General features: G+C 41.4%; 1 protein-coding gene across 2 annotated transcripts; it reads left to right on the top strand.

The window, feature by feature from the left end:
• The first annotated feature begins 95 nt into the window (after positions 1-95).
• Positions 96-24,107, top strand: LOC106564028 (uncharacterized). Of its 2 annotated transcripts, none has more exons than XM_045690554.2 (2): positions 96-679; positions 22,377-24,107. In XM_045690554.2, the coding sequence occupies exons 1-2, from the start codon at positions 313-315 to the stop codon at positions 23,441-23,443; spliced, it is 1,434 nt and encodes a 477-aa protein (XP_045546510.1). In that variant the 5' UTR covers positions 96-312; the 3' UTR covers positions 23,444-24,107. The 2 variants fall into 2 exon arrangements, with proteins under 2 accessions (XP_045546510.1, XP_045546511.1); XM_045690555.2 differs by lacking the exon at positions 22,377-24,107 and adding an exon at positions 13,759-14,761.
• Positions 24,108-24,589: the final 482 nt, after the last annotated feature.

The following is a 24,589-nucleotide window of genomic DNA, read 5'->3' as shown; positions in this document are numbered from 1 at the left end:
TCCAGTCAGCAGATGGCGATGTGCGTATTTCAGGTAATGCTTCTTGCGTGACGTATAATCTAGTGGACAGGAGGCTTCTTCAACAGCGACAACAGGATTGGATTCAACCACCTCGGTAGATTGCCTAGCAAACATAAAACCCGAAACGTTGAAGTGATTTAGACCATCTTGTGTATATTCATCTGTGTTTTTGACATTCTGTTTACGTATTTACTAGTTAACAAACCTAATTTGCTTGTTATATGACATTTGTTAATTTGTTAAATTGACTCTATCACTATTCTAGTCGCTAGCTAGCTAACATCCCCGACCATGAGTTCACAAAATTTCTCGCCCCTCGCTAAAGAAGATGTCTGCTGGACGGAGAAAGAAGCTCTGGGGCTGAACATCATCGTAAAAGAAGAAGAGGAGGACATTCCAGTGGATGGAGAGGAAGAACATTTTGGAGTGAAAGTGGAAGAGGAGGTAGAACCGTTTAGAATTATGAAAGAGGAAGATGAGGCTATAGCATTGAGAGAAAAGGATGATGATGTAGTGAAAGAAGAGGAAGAACCTTTTGGAGTGAAAGAGGAAGAGGAGGCTATCGCAATAAAAGAGGAGGACGTTTTGGGAGTGAAAGAGGAGGAGACTGAAGACGAGGAGACTGAAGATGAGGAGACTGAAGACCTGAATAACACCAGTGAGTATTATCTTTAAAAACAGAGGCATAAACTCTGGACTTGTTTAACTAATGTGTTTTTTAAGGGGTATTCTACTGTAGTTCTACACAGGAATATGTTCAGTACTGTAGGAATTGTTGAATAAGCAATCTTTGATTCAGCTTTAATATTCTAGATTGTGGCTTTTATCAATGTAACCGTCTGCATCATTTCCAATCCCCCATATATGTTCCTGTAAATGTATATAATATATACCCACACACACACAGTACCCTGTCAAAGGTTTGGACACACCTAGTCATTCCAGTTTTGTTTTTTTATTTTCTACCTTGTAGAATAATAGTGTGCCTTGAATTCTAAATAAATCACAGACAGTGTCACCAGCGAAGCACCCCACACCATCACACCTCCTCGTCCATGCTTCACGGTGGGAACCACACGTGCAGAGATCATCCGTTCACCTACTCTGCGTCTCACAAAGACACGACCGTTGGAACCAAAAATGTCAAATCAGACCAAAGGACAGATTTCCATCAGTCTAATGTCCATTGCTCATGTTTCTTGGCCCAAGCAAGTCTATTCTTCTCATTGGTGTCCTTTAGTAGTGTTTTTTTTGCAGCAATTCGACCATGAAGGCCTGATTCATGCAGTCTCCTCTGGGTCTTCCTTTCCTGTGGCGGTCCTCATGAGAGCCAGTTTCATCATAGCGCTTGATGTTTTTTGCGACTGCACTTGAAGAAACTTTGAAAGTTCTTGAAATGTTTCGGATTGACTGACCTTCATGTCTTAAAGAAATGATGTACTGTCATTTCTCTTTGCTTATTTGAGCTGTTCTTGCCATAATATGGACTTGGTATTTTACCAAATAGGGCATCTTCTGTATATCACCCCTACCTTGTCACAACACAACTGATTGGCTCAAATGCATTAAGAAGGAAAGAAATTCCACAAATTAACTTCTAACAAGGTACACCTATTAATTGAAATGCATTCCAGGTGACTACCTCATGAAGCTGGTTGAGAGAATGCCAATAATGTGCAACGCTGTCATCTAGGCAAAGGGTGGCTACTTTGAAGAATCTAAAATATATTTTGATTTGTTTAACACTTTTGGTTACTACATGATTCTATATGTGTTATTTTATAGTTTTGATGTCTTCACTATTATTCTACAATGTAGAAAATGGTAAAAATATAGAAAAACCCTAGAATGAGTAGGTGTGTCCAAACTTTTGACTGGTCCTGTATATTTAAACAAATATTTTTTCCTTCATTATTATTTTCCCTTAACTCTACCACTCCTCCATTGAAGTAAACTAATGGACAACAATAATTAGGCTTCTACTCACAGCTTCTACAATATACATTTTACTGACCGTATATTTTACTTTGGTTATCTTTCTTTAGTTATCCCCCGTTGTGACACATCTTCCCAAGCACCTCTGTGCAGTCAGACCGTTTTGATTATTCTGTGCCACCTGGGCCACAATAATATGCCCCCCCTCTCTCTGATTCTCTTAGTGTGACCCCCACCCCAGATGCTACTGCAGCCGGTGTTGCCAGCACTGCCACTACCTGGGTGGGTGGGGGGGGGGGGGAGTACCCCACCGGAATCCCCTCCGGCTAGATACGAGGTCGTCAAGGTTCTCTTTAACAGCTTTGAGAAAATCCTTGTATATTATGCTCTCCCATCCGGGGGCTTCGACTTTGTAGGACCAAACCTGCCAGGAAGCTCAGACTATTGAGTGGGTGGTGCTGCTTTAGTGGGTCTCTGACAGCGTTCACCTTTTTGTCTTGGCTGCGTAGACTACATTCATTAGGCCTGTAAAACGGATGAGGACTTCACCTTGGTGGGTGGGTCAGGTTGGTGTCTAGGATATAGGGTTGGCAGCATTCCTTCAGGACAAAAAATAAACCAACGTTCTATAGTTATTTAAAAAAGTATATCCCATCTCTGTGCAAAAGTGAAGACTCTCGCTCTGTCACGACTTCTGCTCACAGACACACATGGGCTCTGGCAATTGCAGCCATTTTCCATACTCACTCATCACACTTTCCCAATCACACAAACACACGGGCACCCCATCTTCCAACACACCCACACTCGCCACACACACACAGTGTATTCGGAAAGAATTCAGACCCTTGACTTTTTCCACATTTTGTTACGTTACAGCCATATTCTAAAATTGATTAAATTGTTTTTCCCCTAATCAATCTACACACAATACCCCATAATGACATGACAATACCCCTTAATGACATGACAATACCCCATAATGACATGACAATACCCCATAATGACATGACAATACCCCATAATGACATGACAATACCCCATAATGACATGACAATGCCCCATAATGACGTCAAAATACCCCATAATGACATGACAATACCCCATAATGACATGACAATACCCCATAATGACGTCAAAATACCCCATAATGACATGACAATACCCCATAATGACATGACAATACCCCATAATGACATGACAATACCCCATAATGACATGACAATACCCCATAATGACATGACAATACCCCATAATGACATGACAATACCCCATAATGACATGACAATACCCCATAATGGGAAAAAAAACCTGAAACTGAAATATACTGTTTACATTAGTATTCAGACCCTTTACTCAGTACTTTGTTGAAGCATCTTTGGCAGCGATTACAGCTTCAAGTCTTCTTGCTTATGACGCTACAAGCTAGGGCTGGGCGATATGGCAAATAAATTATCACAAAAAAGAAAATGGTGCAAGTCAATAAGCATTATAACTGTTAGCCTAATGGCACGTCACAGTTGAGGTTGGCGTAGGTGTTGTCTTACAAGTTACAAGCAAGAAAGACAAGTCTGTCTACGGTCTCCGGCTTTAAAGCTGCCCTATGGCAGGTCACTACGCTGCAACCTGTGCTAAAAACACGCTCTGAGGGGGAGCTGGTGGCAGGAATGCACAGGTAGTGCTTTACCAGGTGGCTGACTTGGGGATTATTTTTAAATGTTTTTGTGGATCTTCCACCAGTCCAGTGGATTGGTTTCACTGTCAGCATCAGGAGACTGAAGGTAGCAGCTGAGTTCCTTGTCTACCAGCTGGATTTCAGTATGACCTGTGGTGGTGGAGCATCGCTTCTTGAAAAAACTGCCCAGTGACTTTCTTTTTAGCTGTCAGTTGAGGTGAAGCAGCAGCAACGTCTCCCTGAGCTGGGCTTGGGTTTTATGTCCCTCATTGACCATCTCTGAGACAGCTCTTATGTGGCCCACCTTCTCCTCTTTGATGTAATGTGTTTTAAACGGAGGGTCGACCAACGAGGCTATGTCCAGGAGGTCATCTCTGGCTAGGCTAGGTCATCATATTTCTCATTCAGATAGTCCATGACTATCGTTTTGATGGTTTGGCTGAGCTCTGTTTCACCATCATCAGGTTTCATGACATCTGTATTGAACAGGTGTAGTACTGACTTCATAGAAGACACTGACATAAGACTCACCAGACAGAGCATCAGTGAATTCTAGGAGTGGGGTCAATGCCTGGTTGATGGACTCAATAACATCTATATCTGTATCGGTGGGAGCTAAGTGCCAGGTCTTCTGGTCTCTGGACAAGACCTGTGAAATGTCTTTCTCCTGCTCCAGTACTCTGTGCACCATGTTTTGACGTGATCCCCAGCTGGTAGGTGACTGTCACCAACTTGTGCTGGGGTAGGTGGTGTTCTTTTAGAGCAACTGTCAGGTCTCTCTTCTTTTTCCACCAATAGGAAAAGGCACCTACCACTTTCTTACACACTCCAATTGCTCGATCCACCCGTTTGTCTCTACTCACTCTCTCTAAGAGGAATCAAGAGATTTTAATAAAATGTTAATTACAATAATCCCTTTAGTTATGTACAAATGTAATATTTAACTTTCAGTTGGTGAAAAAAAAATGCACATTTAGTTTCATCTAACCAATCACTTCAATATACACAATTGACAAGGTTACTTACCAATGGCCAAGTGCAGACGATGTCCAAAACATTGCAGTCGGGTCCGTTTGTTGATTTGAGCGGCCTTCACCACGTTCGCACCACTATCCGTTGTAATGCAGACCTGTCTGTCTTGACTGAGTCCCCAGGAGGCGAGAGCGTCAATGAGCCCCTCTGCTATAGCTTCACCCGTGTGGTCATCGGGAAAGTATGATGTTTGAAGGCATTTATTTAGAAGATTCCAGTCTTTGCCAGTAGAGTGGGTAGATTCCAGTCTTTGCCAGTAGAGTGGGTAGATTCCAGTCTTTGCCAGTAGAGTGGGTAGATTCCAGTCTTTGCCAGTAGAGTGGGTAGATTCCAGTCTTTGCCAGTAGAGTGGGTAGATTCCAGTTTATGTCAGTAGAGTGGGTAGATTTCAGTTTATGTCAGTAGAGTGGGTAGATTCCAGTCTTTGCCAGTAGAGTGGGTAGATTCCAGTCTTTGCCAGTAGAGTGGGTAGATTCCAGTCTTTGCCAGTAGAGTGGGTAGATTCCAGTCTTTGCCAGTAGAGTGGGTAGATTCCAGTCTTTGCCAGTAGAGTGGGTAGATTCCAGTCTTTGCCAGTAGAGTGGGTAGATTCCAGTCTTTGCCAGTAGAGTGGGTAGATTCCAGTCTTTGCCAGTAGAGTGGGTAGATTCCAGTCTTTGTCAGTAGAGTGGGTAGATTCCAGTCTTTGTCAGTAGAGTGGGTAGATTCCGGTCTTTGAGAGTAGAGTGGGTAGATTCCGGTCTTTGCCAGTAGAGTGGGTAGATTCCGGTCTTTGCCAGTAGAGTGGGTAGATTCCGGTCTTTGTCAGTAGAGTGGGTAGATTCCGGTCTTTGTCAGTAGAGTGGGTAGATTCCGGTCTTTGCCAGTAGAGTGGGTAGATTCCGGTCTTTGCCAGTAGAGTGGGTAGATTCCGGTCTTTGCCAGTAGAGTGGGTAGATTCCGGTCTTTGTCAGTAGAGTGGGTAGATTCCGGTCTTTGTCAGTAGAGTGGGTAGATTCCGGTCTTTGTCAGTAGAGTGGGTAGATTCCGGTCTTTGCCAGTAGAGTGGGTAGATTCCGGTCTTTGTCAGTAGAGTGGGTAGATTCCGGTCTTTGTCAGTAGAGTGGGTAGATTCCGGTCTTTGTCAGTAGAGTGGGTAGATTCCGGTCTTTGCCAGTAGAGTGGGTAGATTCCGGTCTTTGCCAGTAGAGTGGGTAGATTCCGGTCTTTGCCAGTAGAGTGGGTAGATTCCGGTCTTTGCCAGTAGAGTGGGTAGATTCCAGTCTTTGCCAGTAGAGTGGGTAGATTCCAGTCTTTGCCAGTAGAGTGGGTAGATTCCAGTCTTTGCCAGTAGAGTGGGTAGATTCCAGTCTTTGCCAGTAGAGTGGGTAGATTCCAGTCTTTGCCAGTAGAGTGGGTAGATTCCAGTCTTTGCCAGTAGAGTGGGTAGATTCCAGTCTTTGCCAGTAGAGTGGGTAGATTCCAGTCTTTGCCAGTAGAGTGGGTAGATTCCAGTCTTTGTCAGTAGAGTGGGTAGATTCCAGTCTTTGTCAGTAGAGTGGGTAGATTCCAGTCTTTGTCAGTAGAGTGGGTAGATTCCAGTCTTTGTCAGTAGAGTGGGTAGTGTGGCTAATATAAGACTCTGATGTGCGACTAGACCACCGATCAGTATTAGTAGCAATTAAGTCAAATCTGGCTTGAGCTGTTCCTCAACCTTTTCCCTACACTCGGCGTAGAGTGCGGTGTGAGAGAAATGTTTGCTGCCAGGGAGCACGTACCCGGGGTCAATTAAATTCATAAGCCTCTTGAAACCTTCCTTTTCGACTGTGTTAATTGGTAGCATGTCCTTAGCAATGCAATGCATAGCGGCATGTGTGATGTCTTTTGTGTCTTTTCGATGTTCGCTCGTAGGGCATAAACACTGTCAGTGTTGACTGCTTCGGGTGAACATCCCTAGATTGGCTGGTGCTTGAGGGCCGTTTATCAATACCGTGGCGCAAACTCAAACTTTCTGCATGTTCCAAAGAGTGATTTTGCTTCAGATGGTGAAAAAGGTTTGTCGTATTACCAGACTTGGTAGCCGCCTGTCAACGGCACAATTTGCACCGGACATTGCTCTGCTCTTTGTCAGACTTCAAAAAGCCAAACCACTTCCAAATAACTGAAACAGTTTAACCCTTTTTTTATCAATCATTTCTTTGTTGGAAGCTGCTCCTTCTCCATGGCTATCACTGCCACCGTTTTCGCCTACATCACTCATTTTTCCTTGTTAATAGTGGCGACTCCACTCGGTGCTAAGTGGTTTTTAGTGGGTGTATACCTCTCCACGTGCATATTGTCACTTCTCCGCACGTTTCTGCTGTGTCACAGAGGTGAAATGGACTGCTGTATCTACGTTTTCCATAATGTCGATATAGAATAATTATCTAAATGTTTTTATATCGTTGTTGAGGGAAGTGATTACCTGTTATTGATATTGATTTATCGCCCAGCCCTACTACAATACACACCTGTATTTGGGGAGTTTCTCACATTCTTCTCTGCAGATCCTCTCAAGCTCTGTCAGGTTGAATGGGGAGCGTCGCTGCACAGCTATTTTCAGGTCTCTCCAGAGATGTTCAATCGGGTTCAAGTCCGGGCTCTGGCTGGGCCACTCAAGGACATTGAGACTTATCCCGAAGCCACTCCTGCGTTGTCTTGGCTGTGTGCTTAGGGTCATTGTTCTGTTGGAAGGTGAACCTTCGCCCCAGTCTGAGCTCCTGAGCGCTCTGGAGCAGGTTTTCATCAAGGATCTCTCTGTACTGTGTTCGGTTCATCTTTCCCTCGATCCTGACTAGTCTCTCAGTCCCTGCAACTGAAAAACATCCCCACAGCATGATGCTGCCACCACCATGCTTCACCGGAAGGATGGTACCACGTTTACTCCAGACATGATGCTTGGCATTCAGGCCAAAGAGTTCAATCTTGGTTTCATCAGACCAGAGAATCTTGTTTGTCATGGTCTGAGAGTCATTTAGGTGCCTTTTGGCCAACTCGAAGCGGGCTGTCATGTGCCTTTTACTGAGGACTGGCTTCCGTCTGGCCACTTTACCATAAAGGCCTGATTGGTGGAGTGCTGCAGAGATGGTTGTCTTTCTGGAAGGTTCTCCCATCTCCACAGAGGAGCTCTGTCAGTGACCATTGGGTTCTTGGTCATGTCCCCGACTAAGGCCCTTCTCCCCCGATTGCTCAGTTTGCCCAGGCAGCCAGCTCTAGGAAGATCAATCAATCAAATGTATTTATGAAGCCCTTTTTACATCAGCAGATGTGAAATAACTGCCTTAATTTTTCTGGACCCCAGGAAGAGTAGCTAATGGCGATCCATAATAAATACAAAGTGCTGTACAGAAACCCAGCCTAAAACCACAAACGGCAAGCAATGGAGATGTAGAAGCACGGAGGCTAGGAAAAACTCCCTAGAAAGGCCAGAACCTAGGAAGAAACCTAGAGAGGAATCAGGCTCTAAGGAGTGGCCAGTTCTCTTCTGGCTGTGCCGGGTGGCGATTTATAAGAGTACACGGTCATTTAAGGCCAGGTTGTTCTTCAAGATGTTCATATGTTCATAGATGAACCAGCAGGGTCAAATAATAATCAGTGGTTGTAGAGGGTGCAACAGGTCAGCACCTCAGGAGTAAATGTCAGTTGGCTTTTCATAGCTGACCATTCAGAGGTCGAGACAGCAGTTGCAGTAGAGAGAGAGAGAGAGTCAAACAGCTGGTCCGGGACAGGTAGCACGTCCAGTGAACAGGTCAGGGTTCCCTAGCCACAGGCAGAATAGTTGAAACTGTAGCAGCAGCACGGCCAGGTGGACTGGGGACAGCCAGGAGTCATCAGGCCAGGTAGTCCTGAGGCATGGTCCCTGGGCTCAGGTCCTCAGTGAAGGGGGGGGAGAGAGAGAGAATTAGAGGGAGCATACTTAAATTCACACAGGACACAAGATAAGACAGGAGAATTGCACCAGATATATCAGACTGACCCCTGGCACATGGGCAGCTGTGGCCCCGTCTGATGATACCCCCAGACAGGGCCAACCAGGCAGGATATAACCCCACCCACTTTGCCAAAGCACAGCCCCCACACCACTAGAAGGATATTAACAGAGCAACAACTTTCTACCCTGAGACAAGGCTGAGTATAGCCCACAAAGATCTCCAACTACAACAACCTTAAATTACATACCAGCTAGACAAAAAAAGAGGCCTTCAGATTCAATTCCTCCAACAATAAACTCAAATAATCAAAAGGAAAACAAAATCTAAATTCAATTCTAGAATCTACAATGGACTATCATCCTCCAGTGATGACAGTACCCATTACATTATCACAGAAGAGAACTGGGTAATAATAATATATAGTACCCATTACATTATCACAGAAGAGAACTGGGTAATAATAATATATAGTACCCATTACATTATCACAGAAGAGAACTGGGTAATAATAATATATAGTACCCATTACATTATCACAGAAGAGAACTGGGTAATAATAATATATAGTACCCATTACATTATCACAGAAGAGAACTGGGTAATAATAATATATAGTACCCATTACATTATCACAGAAGAGAACTGGGTAATAATAATATATAGTACCCATTACATTATCACAGAAGAGAACTGGGTAATAATAATATATAGTACCCATTACATTATCACAGAAGAGAACTGGGTAATAATAATATATAGTACCCATTGCATTATCACAGAAGAGAACTGGATAATAATAATATATAGTACCCATTACATTATCACAGAAGAGAACGGGATACTAATTATATATAGTACCCATTACATTATCACAGAAGAGAACTGGATACTAATAATATGTAGTACCCATTACATTATCACAGAAGACTGGATAATAATAATAATATATAGTACCCATTACATTATCACAGAAGACTGGATAATAATAATAATAATATATAGTACCCATTACATTATCACAGAAGACTGGATAATAATAATATATAGTCCCCATTGCATTATCACAGAAGAGAACTGGATACTAATAATATATAGTACCTGTCACAGTTGTCTAAAGGAGCAGACCAAAGTGCAGCATGGTTGTAGTTCCACATTTTATTTAATCCGTGAAACTTTGCAAAACATAAATAACTGAAATGACAAAACAACAAACCGCGACGCAGAGAGAAACAAACACTACTCAAAATATCATAACCCACAAAAACCAGAAAGAAAAACCCCTACTTAAATATGATCTCCAATTAGAGACAACGAGGACCAGCTGCCTCCAATTGGAGATCAACCCCAAAAAACCCAACATAGAAATAGAAAAACTAGAACTTAAACATAGAAATACAAAACACCCCTTGTCACGCCCTGACCTCTTCTACCATAGAAAATAACCTCTTACTATGGTCAGGACATGACAGTACCCATTACATTATCACAGAAGACTGGATAATAATAATATATAGTACCCATTACATTATCACAGAAGACTGGTTAATAATAATATATAGTACCCATTAGATTATCACAGAAGAGAACTGGGTAATAATAATATATAGTACCCATTACATTATCACAGAAGAGAACTGGGTAATAATAATATATAGTACCCATTACATTATCACAGAAGAGAACTGGGTAATAATAATATATAGTACCCATTACATTATCACAGAAGATAACTGGGTAATAATAATATATAGTACCCATTACATTATTACAGAAGAGAACTGGGTAATAATAATATATAGTGCCCATTACATTATCACAGAGGACTGGGTAATAATAATATATAGTACCCATTACATTATCACAGAGGAGAACTGGGTAATAATATATAGTACCCATTACATTATCACAGAGGACTGGATAATAATAATAATAATAATAATATATAGTACCCATTACATTATCACAGAGGACTGGATAATAATAATAATAATATATAGTACCCATTACATTATCACAGAAGACTGGATAATAATAAAATATAGTACCCATTACATTATCACAGAGAACTGGATAATAATAATATGTAGTACCCATTACATTTTCACAGAGGACTAGGTAATAATAATATATAGTACCCATTACATTATCACAGAAGAGAACTGGGTAATAATATGTAGTATCCATTACATTATCACAGAAGAGAACTGGGTAATAATAATATATAGTACCCATTACATTATCACAGAAGACTGGGTAATAATAATATATAGTACCCATTACATTATCACAGAAGACTGGATAATAATAATAATATATAGTACCCATTACATTATCACAGAGAACTGGATGATAATAATATGTAGTACCCATTACATTATCACAGAGAACTGGATAATAATAATATGTAATACCCATTACATTATCACAGAAGACTGGATAATAATAAAATATAGTACCCATTACATTATCACAGAGGACTGGATAATAATAATAATAATAATATGTAGTACCCATTACATTATCACAGAAGACTGGATAATAATAAAATATAGTACCCATTACATTATCACAGAGAACTGGATAATAATAATATGTAGTACCCATTACATTATCACAGAGAACTGGATAATAATAATATATAGTACCCATTACATTATCACAGAAGAGAACTGGGTAATAATATATAGTACCCATTACATTATCACAGAGGACTGGATAATAATAATAATAATAATAATATGTAGTACCCATTACATTGTCACAGAGAACTGGATAATAATAATATGTAGTACCCATTACATTATCACAGAAGAGAACTGGGTAATAATATATAGTACCCATTACATTATCACAGAGGACTGGATAATAATAATAATAATATGTAGTACCCATTACATTTTCACAGAGGACTAGGTAATAATAATATATAGTACCCATTACATTATCACAGAAGAGAACTGGGTAATAATATGTAGTATCCATTACATTATCACAGAAGAGAACTGGGTAATAATAATATATAGTACCCATTACATTATCACAGAAGACTGGGTAATAATAATATATAGTACCCATTACATTATCACAGAAGACTGGATAATAATAATAATATATAGTACCCATTACATTATCACAGAGAACTGGATGATAATAATATGTAGTACCCATTACATTATCACAGAGAACTGGATAATAATAATATGTAATACCCATTACATTATCACAGAAGACTGGATAATAATAATAATAATATATAGTACCCATTACATTATCACAGAGGACTGGATAATAATAATAATAATATGTAGTACCCATTACATTATCACAGAAGACTGGATAATAATAAAATATAGTACCCATTACATTATCACAGAGAACTGGATAATAATAATATGTAGTACCCATTACATTATCACAGAGAACTGGATAATAATAATATATAGTACCCATTACATTATCACAGAGAACTGGGTAATAATAATATATAGTACCCATTACATTATCACAGAAGAGAACTGGGTAATAATATATAGTACCCATTACATTATCACAGAGGACTGGATAATAATAATAATAATATGTAGTACCCATTACATTGTCACAGAGAACTGGATAATAATAATAATATGTAGTACCCATTACATTATCACAGAAGAGAACTGGGTAATAATATATAGTACCCATTACATTATCACAGAGGACTGGATAATAATAATAATAATATGTAGTACCCATTACATTATCACAGAGAACTGGATAATAATAATATGTAGTACCCATTACATTATCACAGAGAACTGGAACATAATAATATATAGTACCCATTACATTATCACAGAAGAGAACTGGGTAATAATATATAGTACCCATTACATTATCACAGAGGACTGGATAATAATAATAATATGTAGTACCCATTACATTTTCACAGAGAACTGGATATTAATAATATGTAGTACCCATTACATTATCACAGAAGACTGGATAATAATAAAATATAGTACCCATTACATTATCACAGAAGACTGGATAATAATAATAATAATAATATGTAGTACCCATTACATTATCACAGAAGACTGGATAATAATAATAATAATAATAATAATATGTAGTACCCCCACCACCACAAACTCAACATCCTGGATAATGATCCTGCTGGAAACACTGTACCCTTTTTTTATAACCAACAACTAAAGTCAAAATATTCCACAAGAAACACATGCTGGAGAAACTGTGGCCAATCAGAAGCCAACCATTCACAGACTGTATCTGGACATGCCGCCAATATACAACCTTCTGGGGCAGCCGTCATCTCAGAACTCAAACAGATTTTTTGTAAAAGTGGACAACAAATAACAGATAACATAATATATCCTGGAATTACTCCAGAAACACTCAACAACACAGACAAACTGCTGTGTAATATCTTTCTAGCCGCAAGAATGAAAACAAAAACGAGACACTGACGATCACCTCCAATACCTCCTGGACTGAACCAACAACATCCATCACCTCAAATACCTCCTGGACTGAACCAACAACATCCATCACCTCCAATACCTCCTGGACTGAACCAACAACATCAACAACATCCACGACATGGAAAAAATGACAGCAACAATTTACTTGAAACTGGACCCCTTTATTAATAACTTTACAAAATGGACATCATATATTAACTAGAAAACAACGGAACCTGTCCAAGCAACAGACCATAGATAAATCAAACACATGAAGGATGCACATGGGAAGAGGAATAACACACCAGGGTGAAGATGGAGGACCTCCCATCATCCTAGACAAATTTTTATGTTTAAAAATAAATCCTATTTGTATTTTATTAAATAATATAGGGGAAATTCTATTATTTTATAGTAATTGCTTAGAAAACATATTTTTTAAAAAATGGGGGTTATTATTTTAAGCCCAATAGAAATGAATGGTAAATCATGTATTTAGCAGGTGGTGAGGTTTCATTCAGGGTCATGTTCGTTAGTCCACACAGTAGCAAAAGGTTTTGCAACAGAAGACAAAAACCCTCCCCATTTTGTCCCTCCCAGTTTCGGCCCCTTTGCTTCAGTTGAATTTCTATTGAACATGACCCTGATCTCTCTGTTATACTAAATGATCTGTTTTTGACAGGAGAGAGGCCAGACACAGAGGAACCAGAGCCAGAGACGTCCAAACCAGCAAGACCACACCACTGCTCCCTCTGTGGAAAGAGTTTTAGCCAGTTAATGAATCTGAAAAGACATGAGAGAACACACATAGGAGATAAGCCTCATCACTGCTCCCATTGTGGAAAGAGTTTTACCCGATTAGAACACCAGAAAAAACATGAGAGAACACACACAGGAGAGAAACCTTTCCACTGCTCCCAGTGTGGAAATAATTTTACCCGGTTAGGGAGCCTGAATGAGCATAAGAGAATTCACACAGGAGAGAAACCTTTCCACTGTTCCCTGTGTGGAAAGAATTTTACCTGGTTAGCGAGCCTGAATGAACACAAGAAAATTCACACAGGAGAGAAACCTTTCCACTGCTCCCAGTGTGGAAAGAATTTTGCCCGGTTATGGAACCTAAAGGAGCATGAAAGAATACACACTGGAGAGAAGATATACAAATGTTCTCAATGTGGAAAGAGTTTTACCTGGTTAGGTGATCTGAAAAGACATAAGAGGACACACACAGGAGAGAAGCCTTAGCAATGCTCACACTGTGGAAAGAGATTCACCCGGGTTGGGAGCATGAAAATACATTCGGGAGCGAAACCTCATCAATGCTCGCAATGTGGAAAGAGATTTACCTGGTAAAAGCGACTGAAAGAACATGAACGAATCCAGACCTGATAAAATGTTCTCAATGCTCCCAGTGTGGAAAGATATTACCCAGTTAGGGAAAGACCATGAGGGAACACAAAGACAAAAAGCCTTACCACTGCACCCAGGGTGGAGAGCGATATCAAATCACATGGACCTAAAGTTCACAAGAGCACACACTCTGCTCTGACATTTGTTTTCTATATTTTAAATGTTTTTTTTTATGCCACATTAACTCAATTATACAGAATGTAATAAAGCATATATTGTATGTCTGTTTTAAATGTAGAGTATGTCAGTCTGAATGAAGACACTCTCAAACTCTGTCTCTGTGTGTTTTCTCTGTGTGTGTTTCGTCTGAGTGTCATTCCTCCAGCACTACAGATAATCAAGTGATATTTGGATGTGATGCATTTGCTCTATTGTTTACATCTGTATCCTATAGAGTGGCTATAAGGGAATAGTCTGTTCACATCTAGACAGGACATACAGGTAGTGGAGGAGTATTAATACCTGGGTGTTGTACAGGGACATAGAGGTTGTGGAGGAGTATTAATACCTGGGTGTTGTTCAGGGACATAGAGGTAGTGGAGGAGTATTAATACCTGGGTGTTGTTCAGGGACATAGAGGTAGTGGAGGAGTATTAATACCTGGGTGTTGTTCAGGGACATAGAGGTAGTGGAGGAGTATTAATACCTGGGTGTTGTTCAGGGACATACAGGTAGTGGAGGAGTATTAATACCTGGGTGTTGTACAGGGACATAGAGGTAGTGGAGGAGTATTAATACCTGGGTGTTGTTCAGGGACATAGAGGTTGTGGAGGAGTATTAATACCTGGGTGTTGTACAGGGACATACAGGTAGTGGAGGAGTATTAATACCTGGGTGTTGTACAGGGACATAGAGGTAGTGGAGGAGTATTAATACCTGGGTGTTGTTCAGGGACATAGAGGTTGTAGAGGAGTATTAATACCTGGGTGTTGTTCAGGGACATAGAGGTAGTGGAGGAGTATTAATACATGGGTGTTGTTCAGGGACATACAGGTAGTGGAGGAGTATTAATACCTGGGTGTTGTTCAGGGACATAGAGGTTGTAGAGGAGTATTAATACCTGGGTGTTGTTCAGGGACATACAGGTAGTGGAGGAGTATTAATACCTGGGTGTTGTTCAGGGACATAGAGGTAGTGGAGGAGTATTAATACCTGGGTGTTGTTCAGGGACATACAGGTAGTGGAGGAGTATTAATACATGGGTGTTGTTCAGGGACATAGAGGTAGTGGAGGAGTATTAATACATGGGTGTTGTTCAGGGACATACAGGTAGTGGAGGAGTATTAATACATGGGTGTTGTTCAGGGACATACAGGTAGTGGAGGAGTATTAATACATGGGTGTTGTACTTGACCAGGCTACAGTGGGGAGAAAGGCACAGATAAAGGCAGCACAGGCTCTACAGTTTTTTTCCAGAAAATAATCTGATCGGATCATTCTGATCCAGATGCCACAATATCACAGAATCCCAGAGGCTGTCACAGTGGAAGAGGAGGTAGAAGCTTTCAGAATGAAAAAGGAGGAAGAGGAGGCTGTTATAGTGAAAGAAGAGAAAGGACCTTTTAGAGAGGAAGAGGAGACTGGAGATCTGATTAACACTAGTGAGTACTATATTAAAAACAGAAGCACCAACTCTGCAGTTCAACTAATGTATGATTTTTAAGAGGCTTTCTACTGACGTTTTACACTTGAATATGTTATTCAGGGGTGCGTTCAGTACGACAGAACAGTGTTCAGCGTTTAGTTAAACAGTGTGATTGGTGTCCCAGAGATTGTGCTTTCAATTGGTCACATCCATATTAAAGGAGAATTGTGCTTTTCTTTTTTTTTACAACCAAATGTATATTTTTGATGTAAATGCCATGTTATAGAAGGGTCCAGACACTTGTTCTTGAGAAACTTACCCCAACCATTGATTAGGGATGGACACAGTTATTTGAATATTCTCAGCATTAAATAACCTTACATTCTCTGTAACATTTCTCCATACAAGGATACAAGGCTACAAGGATAGACCACGACAGTTTTTATGACAGTATTTCTGAGTGCACCCTGTAAAATAGACATACCGGTGGCCAACACACTTTTCATGCGTGTAGCTTCTTGTTGTCAGCCAATCAGAGCAGCTCTACAGTCAGAGACTCCATGTGTAAAAATCTGGATATTAGTCCTATAGTGAAATGTGTTTTACAGTTACAGTTAAGTTGGCTAAATGACAAGGAGACGGCTACAATTATCAACCAACAGGTAGGCTGTTGTAGACATGGACAGGTAATGCAGAAAAATAGCCTCAATTAGTCTTGCTAATTAGCCTTGCTAACACTACCAGATGAGATGATAGATAACCTATTGGGGCAGGTAACCTAGTGGTTAGAGCGTTGGGCCAGTAACCAAAAGGTCGAATCCCTAAGCTGACAAGGTGAAAATCTTTCATTCTGCCTCTGAACAAGGCAGTTAACCCACTGTTCCCCGGTAGGCCGTCAATCGTAAATAAGAATTTGTTCTTAACTGACTTGCCTAGTTAAATAAAGGTTATATGGAAAAACACGTTTGCTCAAGTCGGTTTGGCTTCTCTCTCTCTCTGTGTCAGAGAGACCGGTCCCTCTGCTCCTCCCCAATCCTTCTGTGCTGAAACAACAAGCAGAGTGCAACCACATTGAAGTAAAATATAAATAAGTTGCTCTTTAAAACGCATGTATTTCCACTATCCTGATATTAGATATTAATCCAATAGTGAAATCATTTCAAATGCCCTCTGCCATCAGTTCATTTCCTCCTCCTTGTTGTGCAGTATGGGAACCAACAACATCCATCACCTCCAATACCTCCTGGACTGGACCAACAACATCCATCACCTCCAATACCTCCTGGACTGAACCAACAACATCCATCACCTCTAATACCTCCTGGACTGAACCAACAACATCCATCACCTCTAATACCTCCTGGACTGAACCAACAACATCCATCACCTCTAATACCTCCTGGACTGGACCAACAACATCCATCACCTCCAATACCTCCTGGACTGAACCAACAACATCCATCACCTCCAATACCTCCTGGACTGGACCAACAACATCCATCACCTCCAATACCTCCTGGACTGGACCAACAACATCCATCACCTCCAATACCTCCTGGACTGGACCAACAACATCCATCACCTCTAATACCTCCTGGACTGGACCAACAACATCCATCACCTCCAATACCTCCTGGACTGAACCAACAACATCCATCACCTCCAATACCTCCTGGACTGAACCAACAACATCCATCACCTCCAATACCTCCTGGACTGGACCAACAACATCCATCACCTCCAATACCTCCTGGACTGGACCAACAACATCCATCACCTCCAATACCTCCTGGACTGAACCAACAACATCCATCACCTCTAATACCTCCTGGACTGGACCAACAACATCCATCACCTCCAATACCTCCTGGACTGGACCAACAACATCCATCACCTCCAATACCTCCTGGACTGAACCAACAACATCCATCACCTCCAATACCTCCTGGACTGGACCAACAACATCCATCACCTCCAATACCTCCTGGACTGAACCAACATCATCCATCACCTCCAATACCTCCTGGACTGAACCAACAACATCCATCACCTCCAATACCTCCTGGACTGGACCAACAACATCCATCACCTCCAATACCTCCTGGACTGAACCAACAACATCCATCACCTCCAATACCTCCTGGACTGAACCAACAACATCCATCACCTCTAATACCTCCTGGACTGGACCAACAACATCCATCACCTCTAATACCTCCTGGACTGAACCAACAACATCCATCACCTCTAATACCTCCTGGACTGGACCAACAACATCCATCACCTCCAATACCTCCTGGACTGAACCAACATCATCCATCACCTCCAATACCTCCTGGACTGAACCAACATCATCCATCACCTCCAATACCTCCTGGACTGGACCAACAACATCCATCACCTCCAATACCTCCTGGACTGAACCAACAACATCCATCACCTCCAATACCTCCTGGACTGGACCAACAACATCCATCACCTCCAATACCTCCTGGACTGGACCAACAACATCCATCACCTCCAATACCTCCTGGACTGGACCAACAACATCCATCACCTCCAATACCTCCTGGACTGGACCAACATCATCAACAACATCCACGACATGGAAAAAATGACAGCAACAATTTACTTGAAACTGGACCCCTTTATTAATAACTTTACAAAATGGACATCATATATTAACTAGAAAACAACGGAACCTGTCCAAGCAACAGACCATAGATAAATCAAACACATGAAGGATGCACATGGGAAGAGGAATAACACACCAGGGTGAAGATGGAGGACCTCCCATCATCCTCGACAAAAGCTCTTCAGGGTCCTGTTGGTTCTAGACGTTGTGCATCGGTACCACTTGCCGTCTGGTAGCAGAGAGAACTTTCTATTATTTGGGTGGCTGGGCTCGCGAGGGCCTCCTCGACCCGCCTGGGCAGGGCGTCTTGTCGGGGGAGCGCGGGGCCTTTCCTCTGACACCGCCTGCTATAGAGGTCCTCCATGTGAATGGGGGAGTGCTCGGCCCTCCGTTCCCGTTTCCTGTAGTCCATGATCAGCTGAAAGAGAGGTTGTAGAAGTGTTTTAGAAACATATTCTTATTTAAAATAAAAGTTAGACTAGAATGACACAATACATTATTTATCATTCATTTCTATTGGGCACAATATAATCTGAAACACAACCAAAACAAACCGGAAATGCGTACAACAAGTTTGTAGAGTAACAAGCTTAATGTAATCATTACGTGCTAGGAATATGGGACCATGTACTAAACACATACTAACCTTTAGACAACGGGGGTGCCAATAATTTGAACCCCTGTCTTTTTGAGAAGAAAACATATTACATGTTAAACAAAATCTCTTTCTCTGAACAATTGTATTTGTATAAAATAATATAATTTTCTTTGAGACTATAGTATAGCTCAGTATTTGCATAATTTATTTCATAGTATTTTTCTACTCATCTTTATCGAGGGTGCCAATCATTTTGGAGGTGCCCCTGTCTAAAAATGAGCAAAATCAAAAAGGGTTACTTTTGAGATATTCATATTTTTTTTGTTTAATAAAAGTATGTGCCAAATTGTGTCCATATGAGGAGTATAATTACTAGATGATGTCTGTATCATGTAGGGGTCATGGGGTCTGACAGTATAATGACTAGATGTTGTCTGTATCATGTAGGGGTTCATGTAGGGGTCAGAGGTCATGGGGTCTGACAGTATAATGACTAGATGTTGTCTGTATCATGTAGGGGTCAGAGGTCATGGGGTCTGACAGTATAATGACTAGATGTTGTCTGTATCATGTAGGGGTCAGAGGTCATGGGGTCTGACAGTATAATGACTAGATGTTGTCTGTATCATGTAGGGGTCAGAGGTCATGGGGTCTGACAGTATAATGACTAGATGATGTCTGTATCATGTAGGGGTCAGAGATCATGGGGTCTGACAGTATAATGACTAGATGTTGTCTGTATCATGTAGGGGTCATGGGGTCTGACAGTATAATGACTAGATGTTGTCTGTATCATGTAGGGGTCAGAGGTCATGGGGTCTGACAGTATAATGACTAGATGTTGTCTGTATCATGTAGGGGTCAGAGGTCATGGGGTCTGACAGTATAATGACTAGATGTTGTCTGTATCATGTAGGGTTCAGAGGTCATGGGGTCTGACAGTATAATGACTAGATGTTGTCTGTATCATGTAGGGGTCAGAGGTCATGGGGTCTGACAGTATAATGACTAGATGTTGTCTGTATCATGTAGGGTTCAGAGGTCATGGGGTCTGACAGTATAATGACTAGATGTTGTCTGTATCATGTAGGGTTCAGAGGTCATGGGATCTGACAGTATAATGACTAGATGTTGTCTGTATCATGTAGGGTTCAGAGGTCATGGGGTCTGACAGTATAATGACTAGATGTTGTCTGTATCATGTATGGGGTCAGAGGTCATGGGGTCTGACAGTATAATGACTAGATGTTGTCTGTATCATGTAGGGTTCAGAGGTCATGGGGTCTGACAGTATAATGACTAGATGTTGTCTGTATCATGTAGGGGTCAGAGGTCATGGGGTCTGACAGTATAATGACTAGATGTTGTCTGTATCATGTAGGGGTCAGAGGTCATGGGGTCTGACAGTATAATGACTAGATGTTGTCTGTATCATGTAGGGGTCATGGGGTCTGACAGTATAATGACTAGATGTTGTCTGTATCATGTAGGGTTCAGAGGTCATGGGGTCTGACAGTATAATGACTAGATGTTGTCTGTATCATGTAGGGGTCAGAGGTCATGGGGTCTGACAGTATAATAACTAGATGTTGTCTGTATCATGTAGGGTTCAGAGGTCATGGGGTCTGACAGTATAATGACCAGATGTTGTCTGTATCATGTAGGGTTCAGAGGTCATGGGGTCTGACAGTATAATGACTAGATGTTGTCTGTATCATGTAGGGGTCAGAGGTCATGGGGTCTGACAGTATAATGACTAGATGTTGTCTGTATCATGTAGGGGTCAGAGGTCATGGGGTCTGACAGTATAATGACTAGATGTTGTCTGTATCATGTAGGGTTCAGAGGTCATGGGGTCTGACAGTATAATGACTAGATGTTGTCTGTATCATGTAGGGGTCAGAGGTCATGGGGTCTGACAGTATAATGACTAGATGTTGTCTGTATCATCTAGGGGTCATGGGGTCTGACAGTATAATGACTAGATGTTGTCTGTATCATGTAGGGTTCAGAGGTCATGGGGTCTGACAGTATAATGACTAGATGTTGTCTGTATCATGTAGGGGTCAGAGGTCATGGGGTCTGACAGTATAATAACTAGATGTTGTCTGTATCATGTAGGGTTCAGAGGTCATGGGGTCTGACAGTATAATGACCAGATGTTGTCTGTATCATGTAGGGTTCAGAGGTCATGGGGTCTGACAGTATAATGACTAGATGTTGTCTGTATCATGTAGGGGTCAGAGGTCATGGGGTCTGACAGTATAATGACTAGATGTTGTCTGTATCATGTAGGGTTCAGAGGTCATGGGGTCTGACAGTATAATGGCTAGATGTTGTCTGTATCATGTAGAGTTCAGAGGTCATGGGGTCTGACAGTATAATGACTAGATGTTGTCTGTATCATGTAGGGGTCAGAGGTCATGGGGTCTGACAGTATAATGACTAGATGTTGTCTGTATCATGTAGGGGTCAGAGGTCATGGGGTCTGACAGTATAATGACTAGATGTTGTCTGTATCATGTAGGGGTCATGGGGTCTGACAGTATAATGACTAGATGTTGTCTGTATCATGTAGGGTTCAGAGGTCATGGGGTCTGACAGTATAATGACTAGATGTTGTCTGTATCATGTAGGGTTCAGAGGTCATGGGGTCTGACAGTATAATGGCTAGATGTTGTCTGTATCATGTAGGGTTCAGAGGTCATGGGGTCTGACAGTATAATGACTAGATGTTGTCTGTATCATGTAGGGGTCAGAGGTCATGGGGTCTGACAGGAGGCATGTAGAGGTCTAAAATGGGCCTAAAATGGCCACTTTCATCCTGATTTTCTCAGAAAGAGAATCTGAGATAACAAAAATATTCTCCGGGGGTGGAATCTGCCTTTTATCGTGTGGAGGTTTCATTCAGGGTCATATTCATTAGTCTACACTGTAGCAAAATCTGTTGCAAACAGAAGACAAAAACCCTCCCTGTTTCTTCCCTCCCCATTTCAGACCATTTGCTTCTGTTTCATTTCTATTGAATCGACCCTGATCTCTCTGTTAAACTAAATAATCTGTCTTTCGCAGGAGAGAGACCAGACTCAGAGGAACCAGAGCCAGAGGTGTCCAAACCAGCAAGACGACTCCACTGCTCTCTGTGTGGAAATAGTTTCACCCGGTTAGACAGCCTGAAACGACATGAAAGAACACACACAGGAGAGAAGCCTCATCACTGCTCCCACTGTGGAAAGCGATTTAGCCAGTTAGTGAACCTGAAAGAGCATAATAAATTGCACACAGAGGAGAAGCCTTACCATTGTTCCCTGTGTGAACAGAGTTTTAAACGGTTAGGGCACCTGAAAAGACATGAGAGAACACACATAGGAGATAAGCCTCATCACTGCTCCCAGTGTGGAAAGAGTTTTACCCGATTAGAACACCAGAAAGAACATGAGAGAACACACACAGAAGAGAAACCTTTTCAATGCTCCCAATGTGGAAAGAATTTCACACGTTTAGAACACAAGAAAGAACATGAGAGAACACACACAGGAGAGAAACCTTTCCACTGCTCACAGTGTGGGAAGAATTTTACCCGGTTAGGGAGCCTGATTGAGCATAAGAAAATTCACACAGGAGAGAAACCTTTCCACTGCTCCCAGTGTGGAAAGAATTTTACCCGGTTATGGAACCTGAAAACGCATAAAAGAATGCACACAGGGGAGAAGGCTTACAATTGCGCCCAGTGTGGAAAGAGTTTTAGGTGGTTATGGAACCTAAAGGAGCATGAAAGAATACACACTGGAGAGAAGATTTACCAATGTTCTCAATGTGGAAAGAGTTTTACCTGGTTAGGTGACCTGAAAAGACATGAGAGGACACACACAGGAGATAAGCCTCATCAATGCTTCCATTGTGGAAAGAGTTTTACAGAGTTAGGTAGCCTGAAAAAACACAGGGGACTGCACACCGGAGAGAAGCCATACCACTGCTCCCAATGTGAAAATGCTTTTACCCAGGTAAGACATCTGAAAAGACATGAGAGGACACACACAGGAGAGAGGCCTTTCCACTGCTCTCTGTGCAGAAATAGTTTTTCAGAGTTAGGGAATCTGAAAAGACATGAGAGGACACACACAGAAGAGAAGCCTTAGCAATGCTTTCAATGTGGAAAGAGATTTACCCTAGTTGGGAGCATGAAAATACATAAGAAAATTCATTCTGGAGAGAAGCCTCATCAATGCTCTCTGTGTGGAAAGAGATTTACCTGGGTAAGGCGACTGAAAGAACATGAAATAATCCAGACCTGATAAAATGTTCTCAATACTCCCAGTGTGGAAAGAGATTTACCCAGTTAGGGAAAGACCATGAGGGAACACACAGACAAGAAGCCTTACCACTGCTCCCAGGGTGGAAAGAGATTTCAAATCACATTGACCTAAAGTTCATGAGAGCACACCCTCTGCTCCGACATTTGACTTCTATTTTTTAAATGTGTTTTTTTTATTCCACATGAACTAAATTATTTATTTATTTAATTAATTACCATGAATTGAATATATAGTATGTCTGTTTAAATGTAGAGTATGTCAGTCTGAATGAAGACACTCTCAAACTCTGTCTCTGTGTGTTTTCTCTGTGTGTGTTTCGTCTGAGTGTCATTCCTCCAGCACTACAGATAATCAAGTGATATTTGGATGTGATGCATTTGCTCTATTGTTTACATCTGTATCCTATAGAGTGGCTATAAGGGAATAGTCTGTTCACATCTAGACAGGACATACAGGTAGTGGAGGAGTATTAATACCTGGGTGTTGTACAGGGACATAGAGGTACTGGAGGAGTATTAATACCTGGTTGTTGTTCAGGGACATAGAGGTAGTGGAGGAGTATTAATACCTGGGTGTTGTTCAGGGACATACAGGTTGTAGAGGAGTATTAATACCTGGGTGTTGTTCAGGGACATAGAGGTAGTGGAGGAGTATTAATACCTGGGTGTTGTTCAGGGACATAGAGGTAGTGGAGGAGTATTAATACCTGGGTGTTGTTCAGGGACATAGAGGTAGTGGAGGAGTATTAATACCTGGGTGTTGTTCAGGGACATACAGGTACTGGAGGAGTATTAATACCTGGGTGTTGTTCAGGGACATACAGGTAGTGGAGGAGTATTAATACCTGGGTGTTGTTCAGGGACATAGAGGTAGTGGAGGAGTATTAATACCTGGGTGTTGTTCAGGGACATAGAGGTAGTGGAGGAGTATTAATACCTGGTTGTTGTTCAGGGACATAGAGGTACTGGA

Source organism: Salmo salar, chromosome 12, assembly GCF_965601325.2.
Source record: "Salmo salar chromosome 12, fSalSal1, whole genome shotgun sequence".
In the NCBI taxonomy this organism is placed as follows: Eukaryota; Metazoa; Chordata; class Actinopteri; order Salmoniformes; family Salmonidae; genus Salmo; species Salmo salar.
This window is presented reverse-complemented; position numbering and strand designations above follow the sequence as displayed.

Coding starts and splice junctions, on each gene's coding strand:
- LOC106564028 (XM_045690554.2), top strand. CDS start 313: ATGAGTTCACAAAATTTCTCGCCCCTCGCTAAAGAAGATGTCTGCTGG. Junction 680..22,376: donor TGAAGACCTGAATAACACCA/GTGAGTATTATC, acceptor TGTCTTTCGCAG/GAGAGAGACCAGACTCAGAG.